This window comes from Microtus pennsylvanicus, chromosome 5 (assembly GCF_037038515.1).
Source record: "Microtus pennsylvanicus isolate mMicPen1 chromosome 5, mMicPen1.hap1, whole genome shotgun sequence".
NCBI classification, from domain to species: Eukaryota; Metazoa; Chordata; class Mammalia; order Rodentia; family Cricetidae; genus Microtus; species Microtus pennsylvanicus.
The window spans coordinates 122631995-122644125 of record NC_134583.1 but is presented as its reverse complement, the minus strand read 5'-3'; the positions used below and the strand labels follow the sequence as shown (position 1 = coordinate 122644125).

At 38.4% G+C, this 12131-nt stretch overlaps 1 protein-coding gene across 2 annotated transcripts in view; it reads left to right on the top strand.

Moving 5' to 3' along the window:
* Positions 1 to 11619, top strand: part of Erlin1 (ER lipid raft associated 1) — a 32712-nt gene extending 21093 nt beyond the window's left edge. For both annotated transcript variants that reach the window (XM_075974164.1, XM_075974166.1), the window contains 3 exons: positions 5961 to 6050; positions 7365 to 7444; positions 9403 to 11619. In XM_075974164.1, coding sequence (XP_075830279.1) covers positions 5961 to 6050; positions 7365 to 7444; positions 9403 to 9624 — 392 coding nt within the window. In that variant the 3' untranslated portion in view covers positions 9625 to 11619. The remainder of the gene's footprint in view (positions 1 to 5960; positions 6051 to 7364; positions 7445 to 9402) is intronic.
* Positions 11620 to 12131: the final 512 nt, after the last annotated feature.

Genomic DNA, 12131 nt, shown 5'->3' with positions numbered 1-12131 from the left:
TTCAAACATTTGTTTTGTCAGTTCAGTGGTGGACAGTATAACACATATTTTCAATTTTAATATCTCTGATTATTGGTAAAATTGCTTATTGGGTTTCTTTTCCCTCTAAGGTGTATTAACCTTTTCGTATCTTAAGCCAGTTATTTGACGGCTTTTTTAAAGCTGGTTTATGGTGTTCTTTCTATGTTTGAGTCATGATCCTTCCCCATATTTATGCACTGCAAATTATCTTTTCTTTGAGTTATATAAATTTGATTTTCATATAGTCTAGTTCATCAAAAATTATGTGGTTTCTGCCTTATCTTGTTTACAAGTTCTTTTGCCTCCACAGGTACCAATTTTATTCAAAGTATTTAAATTTCTGTTTTTGTGTGACAGAGATTCGGCTTTACTTTTTCCAAATGGCAATCAAGTTATCTCAGATTATTAATTCATTATTTCCTCTTTTTGAATGCCATTTATTTTATACAGTAAGATATTACATGTAATTTGTTTTTATCCTAAGATCTCTGTTTTAACTCCTCATTCTGAAGTGTCCCTGTTACTTTTTTCCTTAGCTGTTCCTGTTGGTTGTAATTGTTGACTATTCTTAACTATTCCTGAAGTTAGCCTGGACTAACTAGCCCCTGTGTATTCAGTTATGAAACTGTAAGGACCAACTCAATTCCGTAAAATAATCTGTTGGGATTTTTGTTGGAATTGCATTGAATATACACTGATTTGGAGAGAATGGAAATATTTGATACTGAGTCTTACAAATCCCATATTTCTATTTATGAGAAATGTCTTTTTAAAAGTATCATAATTTAAGATTAGGGAAATGACTCGGTGTAAAATGTGAGCTTGAAGACTACAATTTTGAATACCAGAAACACATGAAAATCTAGAGTGGGCTCCGTGGATCACTTTTAATCCCAGTCTCATAAAGTAGGGGAATCTCAGAGCAGGCTGGCTAGCAAGACTAGCTTTATAGACAAGCTCTAGGTTCATTTAGAGACCCAACCTTAACAAATGGAAGAGTCATCAAAGATGACCTCCACGTGCCTGTGCACCCACATTCATGTGTTCACACACGTGCCCACATACGCATGAAAGCTGCAAAGGCAGGGAGGGGTATAATATCCTTAAAGTCCCTGAAATTTATTAGAAATTTGTTTCCTTGGTGCTGGGTGTGGGGGCATGCTCCTTTAGTCCCAGCACTCAGGAGGCAGAGGCAGGCAGATGCTCTGAGTTTGTGGCCAGCCTGGTCTACAAAACGACTTTCAGGACAGACAGGGCTACACAGAGAAACCCTAACTCAAAGGGGGGGGGGGGAAGCAATTCATTCCTGTGTAGCTTTTTTAAAGTTTTTTGTTTCTGTAATAAGTAGACTCTTTTACAAAGGCACTTTTTCTAGTTTGTCACTTTTTTTTTTTTTGGTAGATATCCTGTTGGTTTTTAGTTAGCAGCCTTGTTGAAAATGCTAGTATTCTTAACAGCGTCTTTGGTTTCCCTGTGATTAATCATGTTGTCGTTAGATATCAGTAATTCTGTTTTCTTCTGTATATAAACATCACACCCTTCATTTCTTCTTGTCTCACTGCTCTAAGCTATGGCCTTTTATACAGCATACACAGGAGCAGGACTTTTGTTTTATCTCTAAATAGTTCCAGCAACATTTGCTGTCTTAACATTGACTGTTCAATGGCATTTCCTTCTGTTTGTTCTTTGCTTGCCAAAAGCCCTTATTAAGAATTATTGTTAAAGCCAGATGGTGGTGGTGGCACACGCATTTAATCCCAGCCCTCGGGAGGCAGAGGCAGGTGGATCTATGTGAGTTTAAGGCCAACCTGGTCTACAAAATGAGTTCCAGAATAGGCTCCAAAGCTACAGCGAGAAACCCTCTGCAAACCAAAAGAAAGAGATTACTGTTAAAACTAAGTTATTTGTGTGTGTGTGTGTGTTGAATCGAACATATGATTTTCAAGTTACTAATATGGTGGATTCTATTGTTAGATCTTATATTACTGGATTTTCTTGTTGCTCTGTTAAGGAACCCACCCAGTCATGATATGGAAGGTTCACCATAATCTCTTATAAGGTTTGCTGATAATTTTTTACTAATTTTTACAAGTGAGATCTACTTACAGTTTTCTTTTCTTATAAACTATTGTGTTTGCTTATTTGTATTTTGTTTGAGGTTAGGAGTTTGTGTTTTGTTGTGTGTTCTGTTTCTTCCAACTTCAGGATGACCTGAAGAGCGCTTATTTTTGGAACATTTTGTATATGAAATGTATTGTTTCTTTTCATGGGTTTCATGGAACCCATAAAGCATTTTGTTTTAATATGGTTTGTGCTACTTGTTTGTACTTGTGGTAACATCCAACCTAATTTCATTTCTCTATTACATATATTTATTCCGTTATTCATTTCTTTTTAAGGCTTAGAAATGTTATTTTTGTTGAAAATTGTCTTATTCATATAATACTTCAAATGGGGAAATGGATTTACAGAATTCACTGTAGCTTTGAACACATCCGCTGTAGTCTACCTTCCTGTTTTTTGGTTGTACATTCTTTTTTGTTGGATTAGTTTTGATCTTATTTTTCATAGAACTGCTTTTTAGTTTTGACTTGATTTATGCTCTCTTTCCAGTTATCTCTGTGAATTTTTGTTAGTTCCTTTTTCTGCATACTTTGAATTTACTCATTGGTTCATTTTTTAAAAAGAAAAATCTAACATTAGATGCTTAATTCATTGACTTTCAGTTTTTTCTTTTTTTCTTTTTCTTTTGTTTTTTTGTTTGTTTTTAGTGGAAGCATGTAGGAGAATAAATTTCCTTTCGAGTACTGCTTTGGTCTTGGGGGATTTGGTGGTGGTTCTTTTGCTTATACGTATTCAATTTTCTTTAAGATATTCCCTTTATAATTTCTTTATTAATCCATGAGTTATATGTATTACTTCTTTAGTTTTTGGTTCAGTGAGTTTTGAGAGATTTTCAGTGTCCCAAAGGATAACGTCTGTTGTATGGATGATTGAGTTGTGTTGAAATTTTCTCTGCAGCCTTTTTCTGTAAATGCCCTAGTTGTCTTAGAAAGGGCTGACTATATAGTCCCCATTTGTTGGATGCAGGTTTCTATGGCGATCGATTGCATCTTCTATGTCCTTCTCATTTTTGTCTTTTGGTACTATCAGTTTACTGAGAACATTGTGTTAAAATTTCTTAAAAATGACTTACAATTTTTTCTTTGAGTCTCTCTAATGAAGGGCATTTAAATTCAGGATCGTTAATTTCTCTGGAGATTTCCTACTGGTTTATAATAGCATTCTTTATCCCTAAACATATTGTGTGGCATAAGATTTACGCTGTCTGATGATAACATAGCTGTGTTGGATTTCTCTTGGCTATTTCTTGGTGTATCTTCCCGTTCTTTTACTTTCAACTCTTCTATGTCATTATGTTTTAGGTATGTCTCTTATAAACAGCATATAGCTGGATTTTGTTATCTTATCCAATGTGAGAATCTGTCTTTTAACTGGTGAGTTTTAGTCCTTTTATATTTACTGTAGTTGCTACTGTATTTAGATTTGTATGTTATCCCTCAATTATATGCAATTTACCACACATTTTTTTCCTCTAACTTCTTTTTCCATTGTGAGTTGTCTTTATTCGTTTTTTTTCTTTTACTTGACTGGAAGGTTTACATTCTGTTTCTGGAATGTACAACTAGTCATCACTTGTGAAATGTATAGTTTATGTGAATCAGTAAAATCTAAAGTAAGTAATATTCTCCATCCTCTTCTGGAAAAATACTTGGAGATGCTTTAATTCTCATCCCTGTTCTCCAGTCTCACCTGTTGTTGCTCTGTCGTCTGTTTTCATGTTGTTTTTATCTTGTCGTTGCTTACTCTCCTCAGTACTAACGACTTTTAATAGTCAACATTTCATTCAGTTTGAAAGTGTGACCTTTCCCTTTGCTTCAGATGGTTCACTTTTCCCTGCTAGTTGGTTGTTTTATTGTTTTGTTTTTCTGGTGAAGGCTAAGCTTGTTTAGTCTTCCTTAATCAAAAGTGCTCTCCTTTCATCCTCGATGTACTTGAGCCTACAGTTCTGTAACAAACTAAATTTAGTTTTTCTTATCATATTGGCAATAGTGATACATTTTTGTTTGGCCTCTTGAATGTGATTACAAACTTGCCACCAAACCAGTGATTCTTTTTGGGTAGTTATTCTGCTTTTAAAATCCTCCTACTTTTTTAAAGTAGCTCTGTTCAGTTCTCCAGTTCTCGTGAGGCTAGCAGGTAGAGTTCTTTAGTGCTCGCTTCTCTCGAGTTGAAGCCTCTAGAGGTCCTGGCTTTATTCAAGTGAGTTGGGATGTGCAAGGCCTTGTCTAGTCCTGTGTGGAGCATTGCCCAAGTGCTTCTCTCTGTGGTGGGTGAATAACCGCTCCAGAACTGCTGCCGTACAACCTCAGCTCTTCTTTAGCTGTGCCACTTGAAGACTTTCATTCCGTCTTATAAACTTGCTGTGCATTTAAAGACAAATTTGTTATGTTTTGTGTAACAGTTTAAGGTGTTACTTAAAGGAATTTTTTTCATTTGTCTACTCCTACTTTTCTGAAGCTCCAAGTCTGGTCACCCTTTTCCTTGGTTTCTTCCCGTGTAATGGAGAGTATTGGATCTTGAGCTTGTGCCTATTGTTAAATGTCCAGCCCGTAGGGTGTTTTTTTAAGTTAGTGTAATACAGATTGATTCTCTCTCTGCTGGGTTCTGGGATAATTTTAAAGGATACTGCCTCCTGAAAAAAAAAATGAAACTATTTGGAATTTTTCTCTCTGTTACATGATCTTTGCCAGAAGTTAGAGATGAAGTATGTTAAAGTATTTCTTGGAACCTTTGGGGTTCCACACCATGGTCTACGGGTATTTAAGAAAATGAAATGTGCTTCATCTAATTTAGGTACATTCTGTCATATTCTTTACATCATATCTAGGTTACTTATACCTGTTAAAACTAAAGTACTATATGAAGAGTTGCCATCATTCAGGGAATGGTGACAAGAAAAAAATGTTCATGTTCAGTACACACATTTTTAAAAATTTCTGAGTATATTCAATCTGTGTTTGGTTGGATCTTCAGATGAGAAACCTGTGACCATAGAGAATCACATGTCCTCATCATCTTTGGCTGAAAGGAAAATTGAGAGTGTTTTTTAAAGAATTACAGTGATAGAATTTCAAGTGTAATTAGTCTTTCTTTGGTCCTGGGGGCTTTGGTTTGGACAAAGGTTTAACTAAAAGTATTTAGTTTTCCTATGTGTACTTGGATGTGGCAGCTGCTGTGCTCACTGTGAACACTTGTTTCCTTAAGTGACTAATTTCCGCTTTATCTTTACATCAGTAAGACTATTCATTTGATATTCTTTTCCTTATGTCATATTCTTGATGGCAACTTACTAGTAGATCCTAGAATATATTAAAACTTGACTGTTTAGCTTACAGCACAGGCTTTATTGTTTTCTCTTGTCTGGCTCTGTATTCTCTCTGTAGTTTTTTCATTTATATTTATGTATCTTTTGTTATGTTTTCTGGCTTATCCCTACTAGCTCATGTCCATTATTTCCTACAGAATATCTTCTTGGTTTAATTTCCATTATCCTGTTTTCTCATGCCACTTTATATGGTTGTCTTGTGTTGCCATGGGTTTGTATTGCTCCATTTTTGTGCCGTTATTTTTTTACCATTAGTTTGTGAACCATTGCTTTATAGTCTCATAGAAGACTGAAACTGTTAACCTTTTGTAACCTTCCCACAAAGCTTGAACTACCAACATAGGACATTAGAGAAAGAAAGGAATTCCTCCTCTCTTGAGTTATTTCTAGAACAGATAAAACCTCGGAAACTGTTAGCCATAAAGCCACATGTAATTAATGTTAGACCATGTACTGCTGATTCTGAGTATGTTTCTTTGTTATGTTATAGAGGCAGAGAAGATTGCACAAGTGGCAAAAATTCGGTTTCAACAGAAGGTGATGGAGAAAGAAACTGAAAAGCGCATTTCTGAGATTGAAGGTAAGGCTGAAGTTCTGAGTGTCCTGGACTGCCTCTCTGCCTCAGAACCAGTTCTTTATTGTCTTGTGGGGGAAAGCTGTAGGGTATTCTGGTCTGCAAGAAGTAGCTAGCCTGATACTTTAGACAACAAACAAACAAACAAAACACTTTATAATCTAGCTCTTTCTTTAGGCTGTGACTCTAGTAGCTCAACCTTTCATTTCCTTTCTTATAATGGAGACTAAAACTCTCACTTTAGTCTCTGATGAAGTATAAGAATTCCTCAAAATTTTTTGAGAAATCAAACAAGGATCTGGAGAGATGGCTCAGTGATTAAGAGCACTGACTGTTCTTCTAGAGGATCAGGTTCAATCCCCAGACCTACGTGGTAGCTCACAACTGTTTAAAATTTCAGTCCCAGGGCAATCCAACACCTTCTTTTATACACAGAGATCCATGCAGGTAAAATACCATATACATAAAATAAAATGAAAAAAAAATAAAATGTGCACGGTAAGGGCAGGGGAGATAGCTCATTGGTTAAAGACACATACTAATTTTGCAGATGCACACATGTCAGGTAGTCCTCAGTTGTCTGTAACTGCAGCTCCAGAGATGACATGCCTTCTTCTGGCCTCTAGAGGCACTGTTCTCATGGGCACACACACACACACACACACACACACACACACACACACTTTAAAATAATTTTTTAATGTTCAAAATAATAAACTTAACCACCACCAGTTTGTCACATGTCAGCAGTAATAACAAGTTAGCTGGGGAAAAGATATGGTCCTGTTGTAAATGAAAATCTGAAACTGTGTAATCACATAGTGATGTGTTTGCTATTGAACTCAGAGCCTTGCATATGCTAATGTTGATGCTCTTTGATAGATTACAGTCTAGAGGATACTTATATACAACTGTTTATCTCTCTGTACTAACTGATTTCAGATTAAATTTGGTGAGGATGCAAATAATGCAATAAATAGAGTGGAGATTTTATGTTTAGATGTGGTTATTTTGTCTGAACCCTGCCTGGATGGAGGCTAAGGCTTTGGGTGATGGGAAGTTGGAGGGAGATAGAAGCAAAAGCAACCACTTAGAGCAGAAAATGAATGAACTGAAAAAGTTGTTATTTAACAATGATGAACATATTCTCCTTGAAAAGGAGCTGTCCTGAGGATTGAGATTTTAAAAATTGTTAATATTATAACTTAAAGTAGACCAACAATTGAAATATTAAGCAGTATAAAAGGTACTCTTACCCAGATAAGGAAGTAGAGTGACAGTTCGCTTTGTCTCAAGCTTGTCATGACTCTTATTTGCTAGATGCTGCATTCCTGGCCCGAGAGAAGGCGAAAGCAGATGCCGAGTATTATGCTGCGCACAAATACGCCACCTCAAACAAGGTGACTGCTTCGCATGCCACTTCCCCAGCGACTGGTTTGCATTTGCTTTTCATGGGCTCTACTGCAGTAGAAGTAATTGTAGTCAGTGTCAGAAAAAGGTAGTGGCCAACCCATCATCAACCAGTTATTTAGCAAGACCAATGTACCCATTGGTTGGGGGTGGGGAATTTATAAAAACAACGAGCTGGAATAAAGATAAGCAGATGCATAAGCACAGGTCATATGTCACAAAACTGTTCGTTTGTCCTGTAAGTAGGGGCTCTGAAAAATTGAAGATTTTTTGAGAGAATGACAGGAAAAGAGGGAAACTCATTTAAACTAGCTTTCCTGATAGGTAGCTTTTTAGGATAGAAACTGAACTTAGAAGAGGATTTCCCATCAGAGACATACTTGCAGTTTGGGGGCGAGATACTTTTTCTTTTTTTTCCTAGTCAGTGTCATGTATTGTACATGTTGAACATTGAGAACCAGGGTCTCCCAGAGTGAAGTTAGTTTGGTTGGTTTTAGGGTTATTTTGTTGTTTTCATTCTTTTTTTGCATCAAACAAGAACAACCTTTTTCCAAGGAAGACAAAAACAGAAATCTTCAGTGAAGTAAAAAAGAAGAAACAAGGTTTAAAATTAACAGATGCAAGCCACACCAAATACTCATCCCATTTAATTTCCTGGTACATGCACTGAGAACCCAAGATCATTAGGCCCCAGGACAACAATGCTTTGAGATTCTATCTCAGGTCTCCTCTTTGTGACAAATCATGCACACATACCCACACACACATTGACCCAGGCAGAAGTCACATGATGCACAGGTGGCTGGAGAGCTGCTGGGCAGGACGAGAGGAAGAGCTGGGCAAGCATACGCCAGCACTTGTGTACTGTGGACCCAGATAACCCTTCTGTTGCAAGCTGAACAAGAGTAAAGATTAAAACAAAAGCAACACAGGAAAAAGGAGAATGTTCAGACAGGCTGGATAGATGAAGAGGGAAAGATGCGGGGGAATTTGGGGAAAGCAGCCTCAAAGAGGGGAGGTCTTTGGAACACAGATGGGCAGAGATTCTGTGACTCCAGTAACATACTGAGGCTGACAAAATATACCACAGCATTTTCGACATCCTGTGCCCTCCCCCAACAGAGGGAGAAAACAAACACCCACCCTCTAGCCCTGCCTATTAACACTCTTAGTGTGGCAGGGTGCTTGGCTATTGTGCTGGGTTCTAGATTTGGTCTCCCAACACCACTTAAACCTGGGTGTGGTGACAGACGTCTGGACTCCCAGTAATCTGGTGGTAAAATCAGGAATACTAAAAGTTCAAGGTCATCCTTAGCTTCAAGCAAGTTTGAGGTCAACCTAAGATATGTTTCAAAAATTAAATGTTGGTAGAAGCAGTTCTGGTGGTTGACAAACAGCCATCTTACCACAGATGATTAAACAGTCAACTTCTAGATAAAGGCAAGATGCTAGATTAGGTGATTGCTTGACATACTTCCAATTCTCAAATTTGGTCAAAGAAATTGAGTCACTAAAACATCTAGTTATACAATTGTGAACCTAGGCTTTTACTTGGAAGCCCTAATACTGAGTTGGTGACTTGTGTACCTCTCTCAAAAGAATCAGTAGAAGTACTCTGTCAGTTCTGATAGAGGAAAGCTACATGAAATAGAAAATGCATCTAAAGTATTTAATAAACCACAAAAGAAATATGTATTATTTAATCCCCAACTATTTTTTAAAACATACAGCTTAACCTGCCTTAAGATGGGAGCTTGTTAAAGGAATTTTAGTTAAGGACTTAGCTGTTAGGAGGATAGCACACTCCACAGTGAAATAGGATCACTGGCAAACATTCCAAGTTGGATCATGTTCCTCAGCAGAGCAGCTGGAGAAATGGTGTTAGAGAAAAGAGATGGCTATCGCACCAGACTTTTCTAACTCCTTTGATCTTGTTTGCCCCACACAGCACAAACTGACCCCGGAGTATCTGGAACTCAAGAAGTATCAGGCCATTGCTTCTAACAGTAAGATCTACTTTGGCAGCAACATCCCTAACATGTTCGTGGACTCCTCTTGTGCTTTGAAATATTCTGATGTTAGGACTGGAAGAGACAGCTCCCTTCCCCCTGAGGAAACTCTTGAACCCTCTGGAGAAAGCCCCGTCCAAAACAAGGAGAACACAGGTTGATGCAAGAGGTAGAAATGCTCTCCCATATCAAAGTGTGACCCAAGGGGCTAAGTGGGAACAGTGGTTTGTATGGACTCTCCAGATTCGCAGAGAATTTGTGCTCTGTTGTGACTCTCTTGTCATAGTCCTGGTTTGCCAGCTTGCTGCAGGATAGGACCAGCTGACTGGCACTCAAATGGTCTTTTCAGCCACAGTTTTATCAAGTATCCTGTATGTGTTCCTTTGTAAACCGGTACTCATGAGCGAGGGAAAGTGACGCTTAGATACTGCCTGCACTGGAATGTCAAACACTATATAACAAGCTGTGTTTCTTTTAAAAGCTGAGGTCTATTGAATAATGTTTACATTGGTCCCTGGGGACGTGTGCTTAGACATTCAAGAGCTAGGAGGCCAGAGAAAAGACCACCAGAAAATGGTAAGTTTAAGAAGACTGATGACATTTGGGGCCCAGGCTCTCTTTAAAGTCCAGTCCCAGCATTCCTCCATGTGGTTAACAGCCAGGCCTCTGGATTCCTAGGAAATGATCTTCCAGTTGAGCAACCATTTACTTGATACAAAGTGTACCGTTCTGTTTTCCTACAGTCAGGTTGGTGGCCTGCAGGGACATGCACTTTGCCACCCAACCAGAGGATTTTCACAGAGATTCCTGATCACTAGTTTATTTCATTAGTAAACTCAGAAATAGGGAAAGCAGCTGAAATTTAAGGGAGACAAAACCTGCACTGCACCAAAGCTGTGGGGCCCTGTGTTTCCTCCATTGGGTGATGATGTCCACATCACTGCTCTGGCCCAAGTGCGATGAAAGTGCCTGGTTTTAGCCACAGACAACTGCTTAGAGGTCACCCTGTGACTCTCTAAGCTGAGACAAGGCTTTAACCAGACATAGGAGCAGTGTGCAATTCCTAATTTGCTGCACAGTATTATGTCATAATTGCAGGAAGTCTGTATTTTAAAACTGGATTTGGGGCACATTCATTTGCCCCAGCACTCCTTTCTAAAGGCCAAGGTTTATGGATGCCGTGGTTGCTAACACACCGATTCTCCTTAAAGTAGTTCACAAAGTGTGAAACCAAAAGTAACCTAGAAAGCATCCCTGGTCATCTTTGTCTCCTTCCCCTTTGACCTGTGATGTTGGTATCAAAGTATCCAACTTTCACTCTAGAGATCAGAATTCCATTGACTTCTGGGCAACCATTGAATTTATTTTCCATGAGAAAATGACAAAGTTAAGCTGTGGCTATAGGAGATCTGCTTCATCCAGACCTCTTTTCCCCATCACATTAACTCTCCTGGAACTTTATGCTGCACAGGTAGACCTGAGTCTGCCAAGCTTGTTGACAGCTCTTGTGTGTACTGTGTTGAAGCCAGGCAGAAGTGTAATGGGCCCACTTCCTGAAACCTCTCAGCTGTTTATCTCACAACAGCTGAAAGGTTGTGCCAAACATTTTATTGGAAAAGGAAAGCCCAGGTTTGAATGGGTCTTTCCCCTAGGCCTTTTAGTATAGAGGCATTTGTAATATGGAAAAAATAATCTTTCTCATTTAATTATTAAATGAATTTTGTGTTCTTGAACCCTCATTACAAAAATATTTGAACTATATAAATACACCTGTCATATTGTTGCTGCAGATAAATAATGATTGTTGTGGGATATCTGGATCATTGAGCTTTGTGCTTTCATTTCTAGAGATGTTTTCTGTTCCCATTAGTGAAATGCTGTTGCCCCAAAGTGATGGCTGTAGGTGTCTTAGTGGCCACGGGTCATGTTGGCCGGGTTGAGGAACAGGGAGGTGCCATTGTGAAAGATTAAAGAAAGCACTTCCACTTGAGCTCCCTATGGAGTGAGCTTCCCTGTGCCCACTCAGTGAACTAAGTCTGGCCATCCTTCAGGGATGTTCCTTTTGGTAAATATACACTGTAATCTTTAAGTATAAATTTATATGTGAAAGCTACGTTTTTAAAAACAAGAATCTAAATAAAATTATTTTCCTATCAGTGACTGTGTGTGTGTATTGTGTTTTCCCCATATGACTTCATGCTTTTCTGTTTTTTTTAAAAAAAACATGTTTCTAAGACTGTCTTGCCCATTTCAACTATAGAGCAAGTTTGCTGATTTAGCTTAACTGTAGAGGTTTATACTTTTTCCAAAATAATGCCTACCAAGTAAAATTTTTTAATGACATTTTCACTTTTTCTTGGCTCCTAGAATTTGATAAACATTGCTATTGTTTGTGGGATAAGTCAGGAGCAGGGCATTGAAGAAGAAACACAGTCATTGTGCCCCCTTAGAGCCTGTACTAGAAGGAAGAGTTTTACGTTAAAGGGAGGGGCACCTGTGTACGCTCTAAGTGGTAGTGCTGTGGCACAGCTGACTCCATTAGTTGAGAGGTCTGGTGCAGACGGTTGGAACAGTGCTTTTGGACTAGCAGAGAGAGGTGGGAGATCCCGGGAGGGGTCACCCCATAGTCTCCCACATTAGCTGCCACAGACCAAGAAGCTGCAGCTAC